This window comes from Pezoporus flaviventris, unplaced genomic scaffold (genome assembly GCF_033815535.1).
Source record: "Pezoporus flaviventris isolate CSIRO_AGI_PZ_B2104156 unplaced genomic scaffold, CSIRO_AGI_Pfla_v1 ptg000031l, whole genome shotgun sequence".
NCBI classification, from domain to species: Eukaryota; Metazoa; Chordata; class Aves; order Psittaciformes; family Psittacidae; genus Pezoporus; species Pezoporus flaviventris.
This window is the reverse complement of record NW_026892579.1, coordinates 44,800,394-44,823,629: the sequence shown is the minus strand read 5'-3', so window position 1 is coordinate 44,823,629 and position 23,236 is coordinate 44,800,394. Positions and strand designations below refer to the sequence as shown.

The following is a 23,236-nucleotide window of genomic DNA, read 5'->3' as shown; positions in this document are numbered from 1 at the left end:
CCAGTTTCCATCACTTCTCTGCTTCCAGATCCCTCCTTGATTAGCAGGGCAACAATGTAGCAGATTTGGAAATGGCAGATCAGCCAGGGAGCATTGGTTTGCTGCTACATAGCAGAAAAGCAGATAAAGTAGGGCAACAAACTGCATGTTGCTGTTGATTTGCATTAAACGTTTTAAGAATTTAAATCTCTTTGAGATCTTTATCCTTCTGTCAAATTTGTTTGCAACTGAACATCACTGGGGAATGACGGACAGATGGTGTAATTACATAAGCCTTTCACTGGGTGGGGGGGGGGGAAACAACAACTCAAAACAAAAAAACAATGCAGAACAAAACAGGCAAAAGTAGCAAAAAAAGTTATGCTCCTTTTTTGGAGACTGGGTTGAGGCAGAAAGACCAGACAATCTGATGAAGTTTATGCAGTGACCAGGGTCAGAAGCAATGTTCAGAGTATCCGTTCAAAATGTTGAAGAGTCCTTTGGACAGTGCTTTCATGTGCTCCAACTTACAGATACCACTGAGTCACTTGCTGCCAACAATAGCCAACACTGTACATTCACTGTGCCAGACCCCACACTAACTCAGGAGAAAATACACTTCCTTCCTCACTTTGCATTCCCTCCTAAAGCTCACCAGTTTGGGGACCTTTGCTGTGGTTCAGATAAGCACATCTGCAGAGGCAGCTGGGAGCATTTCAGAAGGGTGCACATTAGATGCTACCCACAGCTCTTGGGGGGGAATCTATTTTAGGACCACCAAAACTACACACCAGAACAACACTTCACTGTGTGTGCTGCATACACCCTGGACCCCACTACCCAAATTAATGTTTCTTCTAGGTGCTTTCAGTGTTCCTGTGTGGAACAAAAGACCACAGGTCACTGGCATCCAGCTCATTTTGATTGCTAAAATCATGACTATATTATGCAAGAACTCTCCTGGAAATATGTCACAGTTAAATCAACTAAGCCACTGCAGCGAAATAATAAATCTCTAATGGTGTAGACAAAATAATCGCTGGAGGCTGCACTGCTCCAAGCACTGTGGAGAGGAGCAGTCGGTGTCACGGCGTGGGCTGGGAAGGGGAAGCTGCCCCACGAGGAAGGGCGGCGGCTCCGGCCCTCACGAACCGCCCAATGAGGAGAGATGCTGCGGCCCCGCTGACCCTTCGCGTGTGAGAGTGGGGAAACCGCGGTCCCGCTACCCCGCCGGGCCTCCGAGTGCCAGGGGAGGGCCGTGCCGTGCCAGGCGGCCCCGGGCGCGGCAGAGAGAAAGGGAAAGGCAGTGCAAGGGGAAGTTCCCGCTGCCCGAGCAGGGTAGGGTAGGGTGGGGTAGGGTGGGGTGGGGGGGCGCCGGTCCTTGCCACCGCTTCCCTCGCCGAGCCAGGCACCATGAGCGGCTCCGGCCCGGAGGGGGTCCGGCCCAACGAGGCTGCGGGGGACGGGCTGCAGGAGGCCGAGCAGGACTGGGCGGCGGCGAAGGCTTTCTACGACAACCTGGTGTCCAAGAGACCCCGGCCGGTGAGTGCGGAAGGGCGGGAGTTAGAGCTTCGGGGGCTGCGGCCAGACGCTAACCCACTCTTGCTCCGCAGCCCAAGCCCCAGCATGCCATCACGGTAGCTGTCTCCTCCCGAGCGCTCTTCGACATGGTGGAGGAGCGGCGGATCTACGAAGAGCAAGGGGTGGAGAAGTACGTGGAGTACCAGCAGGACAACGAAAACGTCACCCTCAAACCCGGACCGGCTTTCTACTTCGTCAAGGTACCCAGACCGGGCGGCGGAGTGCGGCGGGGCGCGGAGGGTGCTGCGAGGCCAAATTTCGGGAAGAGGAGGAGCCCGAAGCCTCTTTGGGCGGAGATAATCGTGCGCCGAGGAGACCTTCTGGGGACGCGTTCCTGTGGCAGGGATCAAGCTTCGGCCGCAGCGCGCGGCAGAGTCTCCGCCGCTCCCCGCGAGGACACGGCCTTGCGGCTGCCCCACTCTGCGCTCCCCTCCGGTCCCCTCCCGCCCGCCGGCACTAATGCCGAACGCCTGCCTGCGGTCACGTAACTGCTCGTGTCGCCGGGACCAGAGTTTCACCTTCAGCATCGCGGTTGTGCCCCGCGGCGCTCCCCGGTGTGCTGCTGGGGTCGGTACGGGGCAGCCTGCGTGTTCTGCTGGGCACGGTGCACAAGAAACAAAATCAGGAAAACAGATCATCTTGGTTCCTCATTCCATTTTTATGTCTCACTTATAATAGGGCTAGTAGGACTATGACGTTCATTTTATGATTCTATGATTCTGTATTATTCAAATTACGTTCTTCTTTCTTAGTATTATTTTTTCCTTACTTTCATTGGGAATTGTTCTTGAGCAGCAAAAGAAATAGACCTCGTAGCTGGGAGACAGGGTTTAAGCAGAGGTGGAATGGAATATTTGGCTTTCAGTGCACAAGGTAAATGTAAAAGGGGCCTTCAAGAGAGCTGGAGAGGGACTTTTTACAAGGGCATGTAGGGATAGAACAGGGAAGAATGGGTTTATGATGAAAAAGAGATTTACATTAGATATTATTAGGAAGAAATCATTTACTGTGAGTGTGGCAAGTCAATGGAACAGGTTGCCCAGAGAAGCTGTGGCTGCCCCTTCCCTGACAGTGTTCAAGGACAGGTTGGACCAGGCTTGGAGCAACCTGGTCTATTGAAAGGTGTTGCTGCCCATGGCAGAAGGGGTGGAACTAGATGATCTTTAAGGTCCCTTCCAACCCAAACCATTCTATGATTCTGTAAGAAAAAATGGCCAAAGAAAGCCTAGAGATTCAGGTTTTAAAAGTATATTTTCATTACTTCAGGTTTAGTCTCAGGAATTTGAAGCGTTTTCCACATTGATCACTTTTTTGTAATAAAGAGTGAAAAATATTACTTATATCAATACCCATGCTGTTGTAAATATAACAGGTAAGAGCATTAATAGCACAAGCATTGCAAATGTGGTTTTAACATGAAGTATTTCATTTTGTACACCAGTGAGGCTAGACTGAGTAGTGAATTTACTGCATCTTTTCCTATCTGTAGCAGCTAGACATAGCAGCTCTGCTAGCACAGACTGTTTTCAAGCGATTTTTCAGATATCAATGTCAAATTCACTTTGAATATAAGCAAGATTTGACTGTTTAACCCCTCACACTTTGAAAATCAGAGCTGTTAGCTATGCCTAGCTAAGTGCCCCTTGCCTTCTGTTCCCTTCCGGTATGCTGTTTGTATTTGGATTCTTTATATTTTTTAAAAGATTCATAAATGCTTAGTCACAGGAATCAGTAGGCTAGAGAACTGTGGGTTTGTTGGGTGACACTTTCTAGTTGGAGACAAGGGCAAAAAGAAGTGATATGTTTTTTGTTTGATTCCTTTATTGAAATCTTAATGATTCTTAAAAGTATTTTATCTCACGCTTGTAACACTTAAGAATTTTCATCACAGGCCAGGACCTCCTTGGACAGCAAAGTGTACATGCACTGGGCAAAAAATGGCATCCCTATCTCTACTCCCCCTGTTCTCTGATACTTTAAGAAATTGACAGTGTAGTAGAGTATTAGCAGTAGAAATGGGTTATGATCACATACTGAGATATTTCCTAGGCCTTACACCAGTTCAGAGTTTTCCTCAGCACAGTCCACCATAACATAGCCATGCTTTTTATAGTGAGATTCTGAGAATTATCAAATCTGTTTTTAAACCTTAACTGGCTTGACTTTTAAAGTACCTTAATGAAAATTAACCCATTTGATGATGTTGACTTTATTGCCATAATCCCTAAGAATACCATTCAAGGGCCAAGATCCCAAAGCAGAGGTATAAATCTAGAGCATAAAGCAAGTCTTACTCCAAAGGCGTAAGATTCTAAATAAGGAGAACAGATGAATACAGAGATGAGCAGATGCAAGGTCAAGGAAATAAGAATGCCAGACTGTGGTTATGACATTTTGGCCCATTATCTTTAAAGAGATCTCAAATCAAAATCTTCCTTATTCAGTACTGCAGTTAGAAATTACCAAGGTAATCATGATTGACAGGATATGGTTTTGTACTCATTACTTAAGGACAGACAGTCTTTGAAAGCTGACCTCCTGAGCTGTGGCAGTAAATCTTGTGTAAATATGGGGCCCAAATTCACATTTGTACATGCAAAACAAGTAGTTGCACATATAAATACACTTTCTCCTTGATTTCACAAGAACAATTTTCAGGTGAACAAGGAAGCCCAAGTTTTAAGTGGGAAAAAAAAAAAAACTGGCTGATTGTCATAATGTTCAGCAATGCATTGATTTATTCTGGATGGTTATGGTGTGCCCCAGAAAAAAGATTTCCATGATAAAGTTAAATTCTATAGCTCAGCAAAAGAAACTTACTTGCTTCCTTTCATGTGAACCCAGTCAGATGACTGTTGAGAGCAGCAGAGCAAAAAGGAATAAAACAAGTTCATCAAACTAAATTTTCAAGTATTTCATATTCTCCTTCAGGACTGTCCTATCACTAAAACCACAATGATTAGAAGCAAGGCACATTCCACTTGTCTGTTGACTCCCACATTTTTAACCTGCAGGCGCTGGAGCATGTCAATGCCCGACTTCTTGAGCTGTACCCTGATGATGAAGAACGGTTTGATATTGTCCTGATGACTAATAACCATGCCCAGGTGGGAGTGAGACTCATAAACAGCATCAATCACTATGGTAAGTAAAATAAATACTACCTTGTTGAACTGCCTACTGTTACATAATAAAATGGATTACTTTCATTTTTCTGGTTCTGACCTTTGTGAAAGAAGCTTGTTTGATACTGGCACCCATTGCTCACAGGATGATACTTATTTTGGGGTGTCAGCATAAGATAGTGTTGAACAGAATTTGGTCCAAAGCTCTAGATTTAACCTGTCAGGTGTGAGTCTTCATTTCTGAGAAGTCCTTAAGCTTTTTGTTGTTTGGTGTTTAATCCACCAAATACCAAACATCATACATACACCTTCACAGCAGTTATTTGGCTGTCTTAAGAGGTATTTTTTTAAATCCTCAAGAAGGAAGGGCTGATCAAACATTGTAGTCAGTTTTAGCCAAACTTGCTGAAATGACAGTGAACATTTTTTTCTCAAGTTTACTGTCAGTTGTAGGCTAGTGTACCTTTTCACAGATTCGTTTTACAGGTTTGTAGTGTGAAGGCACAGTCACATCTTGTGCTGTTCTTACTTTAGGTTTAACAATTGAACGTTTCTGTATGACGGGAGGAAAAAGTCCTGTTGGTTACCTGACTGCATACCTTACAAACTTGTACCTCTCAGCAGACTCTGAAAAAGTGCAAGAAGCTATAGAAGCAGGTTTGAATTGAGTTTCTTTTCCTATCTCATCTCTCTGTTGTGCTTGTTTAAAAAATGAATATATTGTGTGTCTTTCACAGAAATTAGTCCTGCTTCATCAAATGCAGAAAGTCACAACTTTGTATCGTGCAAGTTTATCACTTATTTTCGCCTAATCAAATAAAATCAGGTTATTTCTCTTTACTGTTCCTCTCTGACCCTTCAGCCTGCTGATAATGACAATTTATGGTTGATTCTGGGTAACCTGATCTAGTTGGAAGATGCCTCTGCTCATTGCAGTGGGATTAGACTAGATCGCCATTGAAGGTCTCTTCAAACCCAAACTGTTCTATGATTCTGTGAACTTAATCACCCTCTACCTTTGTCACACCTTTCTGTCTTCTCACATACTACAGGAAATGAACTCCCATACATACCTACTTACCTCTATTCAACTTTGAATGGGGTTATCTCTTACAGAAAACAACTTAAGTGTTTTGTAAGAAGTTAAAAAACAGCAAGTAGTTTGATTTGGTGGTCTGCTTGGAATGTCTCATTTGCAGCACACCTTGGGGACTGTTCCTGTATATTCTTATATGGAATTTGAAAGAAGCATGTCTAAAAATTTACTCCAGTGGGATAGTTTCCATGCATTTGTGTTACAGAACAGCCATTACTCATTAGCTTTAGTGCTTGTTTCTGCTCACCATTTATAAAGGTCACCACATATAAGTTATTGGAACCAAACTGCTGACAGTTTAATGGATGACTTTTTAAGACATGCTCTCTGAGGTTCTCTCACGTATTTTCAGGCATTGCATCAGCTACGATGTTCACTGCCAACACAGATGTTGCTTACTCGGATACACAGTTGAGGGTAGCGTTTGATGGGGATGCAGTTCTCTTTTCTGATGAATCAGAACAGATTGTCAAAGAGCAAGGATTAGACAGATTTTTTGAACATGAACAGCTGAATGAAAATAAGCCTCTTGCACAGGTTAGTACTTCCTGAATATGTGAGTTTTCAAAACATCTGTTAATATTCATTGCTGCTGTATTTCTCCATATTCCCCAGTATGTATTCTTCTTTGTGGAAGCTGATTGCCCTATGTATTTTGTTTTCCAAGGATAATCTTTAAAATGCATGTTTGACATAAAAGAGCCCACCACTGCAGTCCTTTTACCAGGTCTCCCACTTCACTGAGCAAACTGCATATATATGACAGTAACTTAGAGTTGTATTTTAATTGTATCATTAGGAAAAGGAAAGCCTATTACTGATTTCCTTGATTATTTTTCTCATTGGATTGTGTAGGTAATGTTAAGCATGGGGATATACAGTTATTGAAAAAGGGTAATATCTGTGCTTATTCCCAAGCAGAACTATGCCATTTGCCTAAAAAACTACAAATATTTAAACATTAACTTAAACTGAAAAAAAAAAAAAACCCCAAACAAAACAATTCTGCTATTGTTAAAAATGGTATAAATTCAGAATAAAAGGTTGATTTATGAAAGTATTGGACAGTGCAATGTATTACAATTTGATGCAAACTATCACTTACCTATTAATCATCATATAATTCTAATATTGTCATTAATCTAGAAAGAGTTTAATGATGTCTATGTAATAAGGTCTTTTGCTGGTTTTTGCACAGGAAAAGAAAGTGCAGCTCATGGTTCATAGTAGAAAGAATTAGGTGTTTTTAAAGAACATTTTGTTACAGTTAAAGACTTTGAATTGTAGAAGATCTTGTAAGCCTTACTGAGAATCAGTTTCCTACTGATCATAGAATGTAGGATTATGGTTTTAACTTTTTTCCATGTAGAGAATTTGCTGAGTAGTACATAATTAGGAAAGGAACCCTGTATGTCAGTGGCAACGTGGAAGAAAGGAAAAGAATGATTTAGGGAGCTGTGGACAAATACTAAATATGCTTCTGGTATTTCCTACTTAGGGACCTTTGAAAGGTTTTCTGGAAGACCTAGGGAAACTCCAGAAGAAGTTCTATGCCAAAAACGAACGATTAAATTGTCCCATAAGGACCTTCCTGGTCACAGCCAGAAGTGCAGCGAGCTCTGGAGCCAGAGTGCTGAAGACTCTTCGTAGCTGGGGTCTGGAGATTGATGAGGCACTTTTCCTAGCAGGAGCTCCTAAAGGCCCAATCCTCATGAAAATCCGCCCTCACATTTTCTTTGATGACCAGATGTTTCACATCGAAGGAGCACAGAAATTGGGCACCATCGCTGCTCATGTTCCCTATGGCGTTGCTCAGAAATACCACAAAGCTGCATGACTGGGTGGCACAATTAACAATAAGGTTCTTAAGTCAGCCAGCCTCTAGTATAGCAATAGTTATGTCTGAAAAACTCTACATTTGTATATTGTAAGCAGTGTTTAAAGATTTAACTTCTGGCTAGAACAGCCTTTAGAGGAAATATTTTTAATGTAGGTACATTTTTAATAGAGTTATTTTAATAGCATTCTTAAGCCATTTAGATTTTTTACCTGTTTGGATCTAAGACTGTGGTTTTGATGTTAGGAAAAGATTTGTATTGTTTTTATAGCTTGAGACATATTTTGAGAGACAGAGAAAACAGTTATATTTTCTCTAAAAAACTGCTGGCAGGTTATTTATAACAAAAAACATGCTGCGATCCTAGTCCTTTACAGTTATTTCCAAAGTTACCAAAAGCACAGTTTACATATGTATACCTCTTTGTGGTTTGCTTGTTAAATATGTGTCTGGTAGATCTGTTATCACAAGGTTTCAGCTTTCAGTGCAACGTTAGCTTCTTTTATCTTGTGTTTACAGGAACCCTTTATTTTTTCTATATTGTTTTCCTATTCTAATAAATCTGGCTTTGCAATTACAGAACATTGTCATTTTTCTGTCTAGAGGTTTTAGCTCAATTTTCTATACAGTTTGTGTAATCAGTGTCTCAGATTGTAATCAGTCCCTTAACTCCTCCAGATACTTAGAACCAGAAGTGACCACTTTCAGCCAAATTTGAGAGCGAGCTAGGTGTCTCAAAGACTTTGACCCAGTAGATTTTACAGAGTTGGGTGGAAGTCTGAGATGCTGTGAGTATCTAGGCTGGGTCAAAGGCTGAAGCTTTCAAGCATACCTTTGTAGCAGCAGAGAATCTACCCTGAAATAATGCTGTTGATGGAACTACTTGTTTCTAAACTAGATTCACTTAGGACTTACAACTGTTCTGTGATGTTCATGAACTCACTTTGGCACTCTCGGATGGGTTTCCAGGGGACAGGTGCCTGTTGCAACATGAATTGAAATTTACACCACTGGCCTATGCTACCTCTTTTATGCTAGGTTCCTGTATCACAGTGTCATCCCTGTAGCTATGTGATATCCAAATGACGCAACTAACATCTGTCAGGTGGTGTTTGTTCTCTTTCTCTCCCAAGTGGATGGAACAAGTGTCCTGTTTTATTTTTATTGTTGCTTTGTATTTATACCAGAAGAGACAAAACCAAAAGAATGTGCTTTGCAGTGGGAGTAGAAGATAGTGAAGGCTTGTGATGATCTGTGGTTCCTGGAGGAATTCACTCCAGAATCTCACATTAACCTCTGAGAAAGTTTGGTCTCTTCTGTCTGGATGAAATGTCCTGTTACTGCAGAAAGCTTCATTGCATTAATGATGGTTTCCTCCCCAGGAACATAGGTAATCCTTTAAATGTTCTGCATCCAAGCCACAAAGTTCTTTGAAAACAAAGGCAAAAGCCATGATCCTACATGGAACTTGAATAGAGACCATTAGAAAGCTTTGTACATGTTCACACCAGCACGTGGTGTTGATGGGATGCACTGCAGTTTTCTGGTGTACTTGGAATTGAATAAGTGCTAGAGGCTTTGTGCCCAAAATGTATCACATTTCCCAGCCCAGCAAGGAGGTAAGGAAGACATGAATAACTGAGGCCTGGTCATTGTCTGCCAGGATGGGATAGAATTACTTTGCCAAATGGAGATGATAAAAAATGTTATTAGCAGATGTTTTTATGTGACAGCTGAGAATCAGCAAGGAAAAAAAAATATTCCTTAGCTGTGGAATATAAATTGTGTGTGTACCTTCACCACAAAAGTATGGCTGCAGATTTCAGGAACACCAGTCCTGCCTTACTGAAGCAGAACATGGATCAGCCATTCTTCATCTGTGTGTTGTCAGAGCTACAGGGGTTGGGTGCAGGAAAACAAAGGGTATACACTGTGTACAGACTGCTGGCACTTGACTCTCACTGAACATAGCAATTCAGGCTCGATACTGAAAAAAGCTGATGGAATCCTTGGTCCCTTTGGGACTCCAGAAGTTGAGTGTCTCATGCCTGACTAAGTAAGCATGTAAATCAGTGAATAAATTGGAAACTGAATCATCTGGTCTGTTTGTCTTTATTTCCAATCAACCAATCCTCCTACAGAAAAAATTAAACCTACAGGCTAGGAGGAGCTTCCAGCTCCGGTAGTACTAGAGAACTACCTTTTCCAGTGTCATTCCTGACAGCACCAAGGCATGTGTGAAGAGAAAGGGTTCACATATTAAAATTACATAGTAGAATTTACGTTCCTTGTGATAGGATTCAAATTGAAATTAACATCCAGAAGGTTAAGGTCTGCAATCAGTTCTCCTGCAATCACTTCTCCTAAACTAGTTGAGTAAAGTGCCCTTACATGTTTGTTCAGATTATGCACTGCATTTTAATTATAATGAAACTGTCCCAAGCTTGACAGCTGCTTCTCTATATCCAGCTGGCAGCACGTTGGGTAAGTGGAGCCTCATTCATTCATGCAGGTGCCTTCCAGGCTAATATGGATGTCTGGGGAGATGCAGGGTTGCCAAGTAGTCTCTGCCCATTACAATTATTCTTTGCTGCTCTAAGACACAACTTGGCTAGTGGGTCCAAATAATTTTCAAGAAAATTCTCTGAAATGGGGTGAGAGCTGGGGGAAAGGTTTTTCTATTTTTGTAGACATAGACCAGAATCGTCTCAGTAACATTCCGGTCCACAAAACAAAACAAGCAAGTAAATAGCAACAAAACCCAACAAAAACCATCTCGCTTCTCATGGTCATGAAGATACCATGAGTTTATGTCCTGGAACTTCATGACCCTAAGCCAGTCACAGTTACAACAACTGATAAAGTTTTTCAATAGAGGAATAGAGTTGAGTCCTATGGTTCTGGTCTGTCCTGTCTATCAGCTTGTTTGTAACACTGGAAGACAGACCTGTGAAAAAGAAACTGTCATCCCAGCCAAAATATGGAAGAGTATTAATGATAACACAGATCGAATTCTCTGTGGAAATAGAACTTTGTCAGGCAAAGCCAGTCCTTGTTCCCTTAGCTTCCAGGTTTGTGCACCACATCACAGTGATGAGTCCAGGTAAGACAAAAGGTAATGATGTCTCCCACTGCTACCAATTGCCATGGACAAAAATGTTGGAAATCAGCTCTTGAAGGTTGACTTCTTTTATTTTTTATTTCTTTTTGTTACAGGAGAACATATTCTCTGTGTGCGTTGGATACCTCACACCAGCTACCAAGACTTAATAAACCCATGTTCCTCTGTTACTTCACACCTCCAAGGCATCCTTAGAGTGTCCAGGGTAGCATAGTGAAACAAACCTCTGGAGGAAACTATTTCAGGTGAAAATTTGGAAATGGTAATCATTGCATGTGTTCCAACATGCACCCTTCTGTGTTCCTGGACTGTGATCTGTCCTAAGGATGCAGGAATCGGGTACCCACTGTCCCTTGGACTCCTTTGCCAGATGCTGTAACCTGTGTGGGTGTGCAGTATTACTAAACAGCACACACCCATCTCGAGTGCAACAGATAGATTGAGAAAGCAGTGCAAGGTCATTGGGCAGCAGAGGTAGGCATGTCTCTGACACCTCCCAGAGATATGATTTACTATGACAGACCATATAGGAGAACACCTCAAGCTGATTATGGCTCTTATGTCATTTTAAGAATGCCAAAAGCCACCTGTATCAGAAGCAGGCACAATGGTGTGACCTGGTTAAAATACCCTTTGGTGTAGCCATGAGTCTCACAATGGAGTAAAGAGCCAAAAATGGAGAAAGATTTTTCTGTGGTGAATACAAAGACAGGTCTCTCAGCGAATCCACTGTGTTTAAATGTGGTGCCTACACAGCCCTTGAACTTCCTGAGAAGTATGAGAGACAGCCAGAGAACACATGGTAAGGTTTCTTCAGAAAAATCTGATATGTTTCTTCAGCTGTAACCTGAACTGAAGTCAGCCTCAGAACAGACTGCAGGAGTGTGACTGTGAGTAGCATCAATTTATGACAGTTAAGGGGTGGTTACTACTGCAAATGTTTGCATCCAGACCAGCCACCAGACACCTGATGAAACATTGATGGGTTTCCTGTTGTGTTTCTTACATTCTTACACATTTCCCCAAATGTTCTAGGTCTTGACTCAAGACAGACGTGCTTATTATCAGCCAAGCTTGTTTCTGATCTCCCCCATAGACAGTTGTCTCCTGAGACTCTACTCACCTGCATGCTGGTACCTAGTCCTGATCCTGAACTTCTCCTAATTCGTGTTCTATCCTCATTGTTCCTGTCTTATTCCTAAATCTGCACTGAACTCTATCACTGAACTCTATTACTGCTGTTTGTTTTCAGGGGGGAGGGGTTTGTTGTTTGGTTGGATTTTTTTTGTCAAACATCTTTTTTTAACTTACATTGCTGTTGATAAAAATTCAGTTACTTTTAATTGTCTCTGTACATTTCTGTTAGCATCTCTCTCAGGGCTAGGGTGAAAGAGATTTTGATGATGAACCCTCAGTGGCCACTCCTGACTCCCTGGATGGGTTCATGTTGCCTTGGGTGATTTCATCAAGGTCTAGGATTAGTAAAAGCAGGATCTGGAGACATGACATGAAGTCGATGGCTGAAAACAGGTTTTGGGTTAAGGATTCAAAATTAAGTTTGCAGGTCTGAGGAGCCCAGGGGTCTCAGTGACAACAGGTGGAGAGGTCCATTTGAGGCATGAGCTACCAAACCAGCTATTTGAGGGACCCACATTATGTGCATATGTGTACCATCACCCCGTGTCAAATTGGGCAAAAGGATAAACCAGCACCTGAGAAAAAGCAGCAGCAGAGCTGGTGCCAATGTCTCTTGGTATAGATATTGGATGGATTTAGGGTCCATGCTAATATTTAAGAGACCAGTGAATGTGAGTGTGCTTGTGAGGTGAGTGAGTGGATGTACATGTATTTTCTGCAAGCAGCCTCGCTTCTTCCATGCTGGGATGGAACAGACCCTCTTAGTCCTGAAGACCACTAAATTTGGTTACCTCAAACAGGCTGCCTCTAAGCTAAGGTTGGTCCTAGAACTATGTGTTCAGCAGGTCTGACTGTCACCTCACTGGTATGCTGTCCTGATTTCCTCTGAGTGAGTTCATTTTCTTCTTATAGATTCTAGAGTAGCTATCAGAGCAGATACCACCATAACAACCTTGTAACATTCCCCAACCTTATCATTTTTGCTTGCAACATGCAGGTACCAAGACATGCTTGGCCATGTACTAACACCTCTGCTACTCTCAAACACATGATCCAGCTTGATCCAGAGTCTCAGAACGTGCTGAAATATCTAAGAAAGAGATCTGGTCTTGAAGGCAGCATGGGGGTAGGTCTCTGCATATCATTCTGACATACTCTCTCATTCTACTTCTATCCTAAACTTTCCCAGAGCATTCCATTGGCACAAAGGCCATCTGGCATGGAAAAGTCCACGCACATGCTAATTGTCGAGAACACAATGGCTGCTTCCAAACTGCCTAGCAGGAGCTCATGAGCTGTGGGAGAGCCCTGATTAGCCCACAGCCTTGGGTCAAAATTCTGCCCCAGGCTGCTGTTGCAGTACGTCAGCAGAGATGTTGCATTTCTATGCTGGGAGCCTTCTTGGCTCCACCACATCTATGGCCACAGCCTCTGTGTCTCATGCTGAAGACCCAAGGTAGAGAGAATGGCTATTGCAGAAGCATTTAGTCTGCCATGAGACTCAACGACTGATAATGAAATATTGTAAGTGCCCTCCGGGACTATGCTTGGCCTGCAACGGCCAACAAATTGCTGGAATTAAGAGGCATAATGATGATATGTGATATATTAGCAAATGAAACCAAGAAGAAAGAACAGGTGGGGATACAGGAGCTATTGCTGAAGGACGAGCAAAACTCATATAGAGCAGACCTGGTAGTTGTTAAGGAAGACAAGGCCTTAGTAATCAACATCACAGTTAGTTATGAGAGTTATGAGAGTAAATCAATACATTTCGCAACTGCAATAGCAAAAAAAAGTAAATAAATATTAACTCTTAAAAGGTTATTGGGAACTGACAAACTACACTGCTATTAAATTTATGGGATTTCCTACACGAGCATATTGAAATAGCATCAAGGCAATTATGATTTATTAATTGACTCAGACTCTCCAGTTCCTGAAAGGAAAAGGTCACACACAGGTTATCAAATAGTGTGATTTTCCGGGGCCCCTACATAAGAAGGACAAGGACCTGTTGGAGTGAGTCCAGAGGAGGCCACAGAGGTGCTCCATGGGCTGGAGTACCTCTCCTATGAAGACAGGCTGAGAGAGCTGGGCTTGGTCAGCCTGGGGAAGAGAAGGCTCCAGGGAAACCTTATTGCAGCTCCCAGTACCTAAAGGGAAAGAAATCTGGAGTGGGAGATTCTAGAAGGTGCGTAGGGATAGGACAAGGGGAAGTGGCTTTAAACTGAAAGCAGGTAGATTTAGATTAGATATTCGAAAGAAGTATTTCACTGTGAGGGTAGTGAGGTCCTGGCTGTGGTTGCCCCATCCCTGGCAATGTTCAAGTCCAGGTTGGACGGGGCTTTGAGCAACGTGATCTAGTGGAAGGTGTTCCTGCTCATGGTAGAGGGTTGGAAGTAAATGAGTTTTAAGGTCCCTTCCAACCCAAACCATTCTATGATTCTGTTATTATGTGGTGTTGTTCTTACATATATTTGTTAATCAAGCACAGTCGATTTTAAGAGCTCAATTTGTACTGTGAATTGTATGAATGGATGAATTGTAAATTAGCTGACTCTATCTATCGAGAGCCCCCTCCAGCCCCCCCTATGGCCATTTGTCATGATTGTCAAAGCCAGTATGTAGGGACAACAAAAGTCTCGGAATCACGACATGTTACCTGTTCTGCCAAAACCACAGTGACCTTAGGTTGGTAAGGTGTGCGGACCTCCCCTACTTAGCCCGGAAAAGAAGCATGTATAATTTGATATACTTTCGATAAACAGAACGAGTTCACCTAGCCCTCCGCCTAGCGGCAGAAGACTACAACCCCCACAATGCGCAGCGCCACGTTGGCCAATGCGAAGGCGTCCCCAGCGAGCCCGGTGCGGGCCCTTCGGGCGGAGCGCCGCTCGGCCCGGCGGGATGGCTGCAGCGGCGCTGGGGCTGACGCTGGGCGGCGGAATCTTGCTGGCGGCCTGGCGCTGGCTGCGCGGCGCGGCTCGGGCAGCCGTCGTGTGTGGGGCCTCCATGCGGGGCAAGACGGTCATCATCACGGGGGCCAACAGCGGTCTGGGCCGGGCAGCGGCGGCCGAGCTGCTGCGGATGCGGGCCCGCGTCATCATGGGCTGCCGCGACCGGGCGCGGGCCGAGCGGGCAGCCCGCGAGATCCGGGCCGAGGTGGGAGAGCGGGCGGAGGATGAGGGCGGCGGCGGCGAGCTGGTGGTGCGCGAGCTGGATCTGGCCTCGCTCCGCTCCGTCCGCGCCTTCTGCCACCGCGTCCTCCAGGTACGGCCGGGCGGCGGCGGGGCGCGGGCCCGGCCCGCGGGGAGAGCGGGCCCGCGGGGGTGCGGTGGAGCCATTCGCCTGCCGAGGAGGCCCCGGAGTGCTTGAGCTGGATGCTGACAGCGCGGCGGCGTCCTCCAAGCTGTGTACTAATAGGTTCTTTGCTCATCGGGCAGTGCGGGTCGGGGTATGGGGTGTTGGAGGGTTCATCGCAGCGTTTGGAAGGAGGGTATAAGTAAATTGGCCGTGGATTAGTACCTGGAAGCATAAAGTTCGTACTAGTTTGTTCTGTTATAGTCCAAGCTATTCTACCTCTTTCCTGGTCTGAAAAGGAAGCACTTGCTTCTGCGTGCGATAAATGATTTGTCTTCTCTCTTAATTCATAGAACCGCAGAATGATTTGGTTGGAAAGGGACCTTAAAGATCACCTAGTTCCAACCCCCCTGCCATGGACAGAGACACCTGCCATTAGACCAGGTTGCTCAAAGCCCCGCCCTACCTGACCTTGAGCAATGCCAGGGATGGGGCAGCCACAGCTTCTCTGGGCAACCTGTGCCTGTGCCTCAGCACCCTCACAGGAAATAATTTCTTCTTAATATCTCATCTAAATCTCCCCTCTTTCAGTTTAAAGCATTCCCGCTTGTCGTATCCCTACATGCCCTTGTAAGAAGTCCCTCTCCAGCTTTCTTGTATGCCCACTTTAGGTGCTGGAAAGCTGCTCTAAGGTCTCCTCTGGAGTCTTCTCTTATCCAGGCTGAACAAGCCCAACTCTCTCAGCCTGTCTTCACAAGAGAGGTGCTTCAGCCCTAGGATCTTCAGTTACTCTACTTTAACCTGCCTTTTTTGATTTAAATTGGTGTTATAGCTCAGCTTTGTCTCCAGAGAAATAAAAGTTCATGAATGCACTGTTCACAGCTCCAACCTTCCTTCTGCCATCTCCTCAGACTCTGTCCCCCCATGCACATTTTATGATCTCTTCACCGGTTCTATCAGACTTTAGCAGATACACATTTTTGAATATATAATGTTTCTGCAGAGTTCCTGAAAACCTGAGTTTGAGGAGACCGGGTACATCCAGTTGATTCACCTGACAGAAATGCCACTAGGTGAGTTCAGCAGTGTTATTAGACACTGGTAAGCAGATAGAGGCACTGTTGGAGGCAGTATTCCTCCACTTCCATTGAAGTAATTCACTTCCATGAAAAGTGTTGTTTGGGACTCTCATCTCACCCCATCTAGCTACTCAAGCTATGAGACGCAAAGTCATGGGAAGCCAGGCTTAGTATTTCTGCTGCTGCTCAGAGCAGTGGTTAAGTACTTGTCAGCAACCACTCAGGCATCCCAGGGCATTGACTTTCAAATAGCATTTCTAAAATTTAGATATCTGGGAAAAGTCAAAGTTTTAACTTAATAGTGGTGCTTTTTGAGGTCATATTCATTCAAATCCAGCAATAAAGTCTAGCTTTCCTTCAGTGTTCTGGGAAAATATGCATACACAAAGGATATAACCCACCCATCATAAATGAAAAAAAAAAACAAACCTGTCTAACTTCTAAGAATTGCCTTTTTTTCAGTACCAGACATGAATCTGTTAGCATCTCCTTGTTGGTAAAGCTAGTACAAGTGACTTTTAAGCAAGAAGTGGGTGAAGGAAAAGAGAGTGCATGTACCTGCAGAGTGCTGCTGACACGTGCATTTCAACTTGAGTTTTTCAGAATAATCCAAGAATCTGAATTGCAAGGGGTGTGAGTTCAAGAAATAATTTCAGGAGCTGTGCCACCCAAGTTCGTGGTTTTTAACCTTTTTGGAGCTTGTTATTGGAACTGATTGTTTGGGGGATTGTTGGGTTGGTTTCTTTGGGGAGTTTTGTGGGGTTTTGTGTTGAGATGAAGAATACTTAAATATAGTCAGGATGGGGAAACAGTGCACTCCCACCACCTCACTTTATTTGTGGAATCTTTCCTCTGCACAGCTGCAGTTGATCACATCTTGCACTCCTTTATCTCACTGCAAAAAAATAAAAGACTTTTGAGATGTTGGAGGGTTTTATGGAAAAATGGAGAAAATGGAAGTGAACTAAGGAGCTACAAGGGATAACGTTGGCTATCAGAGCAGTGTTTTGTGCATTCTGTTGTACTTGGGCATAGCCACTACTTGCTTCACATTGATCATATTACTTACTCTAGATTATTTATGAGCCTTTTTATAACAGCAGGTAGTGATAGGATGAGGGGTGATGGCTTTAAACTGACAAAGGGGAGATTTAGATTGGATACTAGAAAGAAATTTTTCACTGTGAGGGTGGTGAGGCTCTGGCCCCAGGTTGCCCAGAGAAGCTGTAGATGCCCTAAACCTGGCAGTGTTCAAGGACAGGCTGGGCAGGACTTTGAACAATCTGGTCTAGTGGATCATATCCCTGCCAGTGGCAGGGGACATGGAACAGGATGATCTGAAAGGCCTCATTCAAACCCACACCATTCTATGATTATAAAATATAGGAGTCTCAGCAAATAGCACATGGTGGAACTCTTGCTTCTTGAAGTGTTAGTATTGCAAAATAAATCCTTCAATTAGATTCTGCAGAAAGTTTCTAAAGCAATGTTTTTCTCAAAAGAAGAAAGAAATGTCACTTCAATGAGCAGATCTACAATCAGTACTTCTTCAGTCCTGCCCCGATTTAGTGATGGTAGCTATTATGTCCCTTTGGGTAGAGAGAAATGAGTGATGGTCTTTGGATCATGCCTCAGGGACCCAATTATATGAAACACTAAGCAACCTCAGATCCCACAGAAGTCAGTCTTGAGGTTGAAGTACTTGATGTTTTGTGTGCTCAGATGGCAGCATTGTTAACAATGCTAAGTGCGGATTTTGATTTTCACTCTATGTAGTATTGCTGCTAATGGCAGTCAAATAAAAGGCAAATGGTACAAAATTCATTTTGAGGTTCTCTATTTTTACCATAAGATAAAATGCTTTCCAGTGGCTGCATTGGGTTTAAAGAATGAACAGCAAAGAAAATTCATGCTGCTTTTTCTATAAAGGGAATACAAATTCACTTATGGTTTGTGCATGCATAAATTTCCTGTGATACTTTCACAGTCTTTTGTCAGAGGTGGGTGAAAGCATTGAATTTGGAGCTTCTTCAGGCAGCTTACTTTAATCTGGGTTATTTGTTGTTTGTTTGGTTGGGGTTTTTCTAGAAGAAGTTCCTGTTTTGGGTAAATTGGAGAGCTCTTAATTTTTGAGTGGATGCTGGAGCATGAAGTGCATTGATATATTATATTTAAATTATCTGTACCACCCTCTCTGTTGGTTACGTTTCCTGATTCTGTAGAGTGTAGCGTACCTCCTTGAGTGTGTTTTCTACCAACCTGAACCAGAATACTGATCCATCAAATAGCATGTGCTGAGCATGTCATAAATATTTCAAGACTGTCTCTTAGTTATTGAGTAGACCTGTTAAGTCTCAAGTTGTATGAATCATTAATGTTACTTTTATATGATGAGTTCTGCTCCATAGTTCTCACCAAGCAGCACAATGAGGTGATTTTAAAATAAGACACTGTTTAGAATCATTAAAATGCTGTTTTGCAAAGTTCTCCATGACATGCTCCTAGTGAGATGATGGGTCTGCAATGTAATAGTTTCTCTTCAATCCTGAGGTCAGTTCTTTGGGCTACTGCTTTCTGTTCCACATCTGTGCCTTTTGCACATTAGACCCCTTGCCTATGGCCGAGGTTTGCCATAAATTAATGTGTGTGCTTTTGCAGCACGATAAACACATACTTTTTAGAGGAAAACAAAACCCATCACAAAGATAAATTATCATTGAATTGCTATAGAAGAAGCTGCTCCTGTTGATGCAGATGATTGTTTTCTTTGCCTGCATTGAAATTAGATACAGACCTAGTCTCGTACCTGTATACTGGTAGGGTCAAGTGCTCTCTTTAATGTTAGTTCAATTTAGGGTTTGTGTTTTTTTCAGAAGTGCTCTAAGAAAATATCAGGAAGTTACAGTTCAGAAAACTAGGAATTAAATCATTCGTAACAGTGGCCAATGATAAATATTAAGCATAGTGGTATGTTTTGCATGACAGTTCTAAAATGGAATAATTTTTTTCTTTCCTGTCTAAAGGAAGAGCCAAGGCTGGATGTTCTGATAAATAATGCAGGAATATTCCAGTGTCCGTACATGAAGACAGAGGATGGTTTTGAGATGCAATTTGGTGTAAACCACTTGGGTCACTTCTTGCTCACCAACCTTCTTCTGGGCCTCCTCAAAAATTCTGCTCCAAGCAGGGTTGTTGTAGTATCCTCAAAGCTTTACAAATATGGAGAGATCAACTTTGAAGACCTGAACAGTGAAATAAGTTACAATAAAAGCTTTTGTTACAGTCGGAGTAAACTGGCTAACATATTATTTGCAAGGGAACTAGCCCGTCGGTTAGAAGGGACAGGAGTCACCGTCAATTCACTTCATCCTGGAATTGTCAGAACAAATCTAGGCAGATACGTGAATATTCCTTTGCTGGCTAAACCTCTATTCAGCTTGGTGTCATGGGCTTTCTTCAAAACACCTCTGGAAGGAGCCCAGACTACTATTTATTTAGCCTCTTCTCCTGATGTTGAAGGTGTGTCAGGAAAATACTTCGGGGACTGCAAAGAGGAAGAGCTCCTGCCCAAAGCCATGGATGACTTGATTGCGAGAAAGTTGTGGGATATCAGTGAAGTGATGGTTGGCTTATTGAAATAAGTGTCAGGGGAATCTGCAAAACAGAATGCAGATAACTATGCAATGCATATTTGAAACACTCTAATTCTCAGTTTAAATGGTGTGGGAATGCAAGTTACTTTGCTCAGTAAGTATTAAACAAGGGAGTGATTTATGCTGGAACTCTGTTTTGAAATAAAGGACAATAATTATTAGACACAGGCATTCAAAAATGTCTGAAATAAATAGAGTTTTAGGGCGTGAATATAATTTCTGATTAATCTGCTTGGAAACTCATGTTTTACAAACAAAAATTAAGCAAAACTGTTTTGCAATGCATATGTATATTTGTCATGTTGCACTACTTGCAGTTGGGCTGGACAATGCAGGGTACTGATGGTGAAACACTTCTATAAAAAAGTTTTGAAAATAGGTCTTAATAATAATACATTGTTGTCTTTTTTTTGAGCCATCACCATGAAGAATGGAGTAAACAGTTCTACTGCTACCTTACACTTGAATTGTTCAGGCCTCAGTGCTGTTGGATTGTTCAGGCTTCAGTGCTGTTGGCAGCCTTATGGCACAGTGAACAAAACTGTTGAGCTGCATACAGTTTAGCTGTGAAGCACAAAGGCTTTTTTTAGTGGTCACTGTTACTCAGTGAGTATATACACTTGGTTGTGTGAACTATGTTTTTATTTTCATGTGTGCTGAACTTGCTATTTCTTGATATGCAGACACGCATTAAAAATGTACTTGACACTCTCATTATAGTCTTTATAAGGCTTTGCATGTAATGAACTGTCTGCATTCAAAGTTCGTAAGACTTCGCCCAAACTGAAGAGAATACGCTTTTCAGTGTGTGTTTGGCTTGGCTGATGGCACTTTAACTCAGTAAGGAGATTAGTTAAGTCTGTATGATGCAGCTTACTGAATATTAATGAATATTCTTTTAAATAAAAAATCTTTTAAAAAAAGATTTAGCATTCATTCTTTCACTGTGAAAGATAGATCAGCAACCAACAGTCCAGACATGGTCACTTTGTTATAAAGCAGAAAATTCACCTGTACTAGTACACCTTTTGTGAATTGTTGGGAGAAATAAAATGGGCTCCAAATAAATACATGGGTATTATGTAATGCTATGGTGACTTTTTTTTTAATTCATACAACTTGTGGATTCATATTGATATTTATGACTTCTTATTTTGCTCTACATTTATAATATTTTCTAGCAGTTAAGATCATAGAATCATAGAATGTTTTGGGTTGGAAGGGACCTTAAAGATCATCTGGTTCCAACCCCCCTGCCATGGCAAGGACACCTTCTGCTAGACCAGATTGCTCAAAGTCCCGTCTAACCTGGCCTTGAACACTGCCAGGGGTGCGGCAGCCACAGCTTCTCTGGGCAACCTGTGCCAGTGCCTCACCACTCTCATAGTAAACAGTTTCTTCCTATCTAACCTCTGCCAGCTTGAAGCTGACAGTGAAGGAATCTCAGTGTGCAAGAGCAACATGCTCCTCTTTCAGCTTAAAGCCATTCCTCCTTGACCGATCCCTACCTGTCCTTGTAAAAAGTCCCCCCATACTTCTTGTAGGCACCTTTAGGTATTGGAAGGCTGCTTTAAGGTATATAGAATAAGTATGGAAGAACAGCTACAGGCTGGGCAGAGAAGAGATCCAGAGCAGCCCTTCGGAGAAGGACTTGGGGGAGTTGGTTGATGAGAAAACGAACATGTGCTGGCAGTGTGTGCTCGCAGCCCAGAACGCCAACCATATCCTGGGCTGCATCACAAGGAGCATGACCAGCAGGTCAAAGGAGGTGATCCTGCCCCTTTACTCTGCTCTGGTGAGACCTCACCTGGAGTGTTGTGTGCAGTTCTGGTGTCCTCAACATAAAAAGGACATGGAACTGGTGGAACAAATCCAGAGGATGGCCACGAGGATGATCAGGGGACTGGAGCACCTCCTGTGTGAAGACAGGCTGAGGAAGTTGGGGCTGTTCATCCTGGAGAAGAGAAGGCTGCGTGGAAACCTCATAGCAGCCTTCCAGTATCTGAAGGCAGCCTATGAGGGTGCTGGGGATGGACTCTTCATTAGGGACTGTAATGATAGGCCAAGGGGTAATGGGTTAAAGCTTAAATAGGGGAAGTTTAGACTGGATATAAGGAGGAAGTTCTTTACTGTGAGGGTGATGAGGCACTGGAATGGGTTGCCCAAGGAAGTTGTGAATGCTTCATCCCTGGCGGTGTTCAAGGCCAGGTTGGACAGAGCCTTGGGTGAGATGGTTTAGTGTGAGATGCCCCTGCCTGTGGCAGGGGGATTGGAACTAGATGATCTTAAGGTCCTTTCCAACCCAAACTATTCTATGAGTCTATGATTCTATGATTTAGAATGATTGTTTACTTGGACTCTCGGCATAACTTTTGCACAGTGGACTGGATCTCATGTAGCCTTACGCTTCACAGAAGACTGCTCTGAGTGAGTGACTTGGGTGGGGGTGGGAGGCAAGCTGTGAAGTGGAGCAGGTTTTTAAGATCTTGTAAAGTGGAGCTTTGCACTGCTTACTGTAAGGCACAATGTAGAGATGGGTGTCCTGTCAACATACTCGAGTGCTGAGGAAAGTCCTCTGAGTAATGCCAGAGGGAGGTGTGTAACATGCTTAGAGAAGTTCTGCTTTGATCTTCAGTGTTGCATTTCACATTTTCATTCTAAATTCTTCTAAACAGCTGCATGGAGCACCTTTAAACAGCTAGCTAAAGAATTAAAAGTTCATTAAGGTCTCTGTAAAAACACAGGGAAGTCAAGCCAAATTTGTGTTTTCAATACTACTGTGGCAAATCTAAAGGAACGCTATTGTTTCACTGCTGAAACATGTTACACCTCTTGCAAGGAAAGCCTTGGATGCAAAAGTGGAAGATGGAGAAGATAGCTAGTCCGAAAATACTGTAATAAAGAACTGCACCAAAACTGGCTGAAGAGCAGAGAAATACATAGTTTTTCAGACTGAATGACCAACATAAGATGTGCACTTGCCTTCTAAACAGCAAAGGTGGGTTTGTACTGAAATAAGAGGTGTGTAATAAACGAAGCCTTGGGTGAGATGGTTTAGTATGAGGTGTCCCTGCCCATGCCAGGGGGGTTGGAACTAGATGATCTCAAGGTCCTTTCCAACTATTCTATGATTCTGTGTCGCAGGCTTGCATAACATGTAATACTTCATACATCTGCTAAGTGCTTGTTTTCATTTTCTTCTGAGATTACATTCCTGCAATCATAACTAAATTAAAGCCCTCCTTCCAGAGTGGGAGAGTGATCACATGACACCTGTAATGGAATGTTAATGAATTAATGCCTGAAAACAATTAGAAGGGTGGAT

General features: G+C 43.1%; 2 protein-coding genes across 2 annotated transcripts; both read left to right on the top strand.

Annotated features, from left to right (window-relative positions):
* Positions 1-1,374: 1,374 nt before the first annotated feature.
* NT5C1B (5'-nucleotidase, cytosolic IB) lies at positions 1,375-8,200 on the top strand. The gene is made up of 6 exons (XM_061460875.1): positions 1,375-1,521; positions 1,593-1,760; positions 4,575-4,704; positions 5,220-5,342; positions 6,134-6,318; positions 7,280-8,200. Exons 1-6 carry the CDS (start codon positions 1,393-1,395, stop codon positions 7,616-7,618), a joined length of 1,074 nt encoding a protein of 357 aa, XP_061316859.1. The 5' UTR covers positions 1,375-1,392; the 3' UTR covers positions 7,619-8,200.
* Positions 8,201-14,765: 6,565 nt separating this feature from the next.
* Positions 14,766-20,196, top strand: RDH14 (retinol dehydrogenase 14). The gene is made up of 2 exons (XM_061460876.1): positions 14,766-15,149; positions 19,282-20,196. The coding sequence occupies exons 1-2, from the start codon at positions 14,787-14,789 to the stop codon at positions 19,897-19,899; spliced, it is 981 nt and encodes a 326-aa protein (XP_061316860.1). The 5' UTR covers positions 14,766-14,786; the 3' UTR covers positions 19,900-20,196.
* The last annotated feature ends 3,040 nt before the right edge of the window (positions 20,197-23,236 follow it).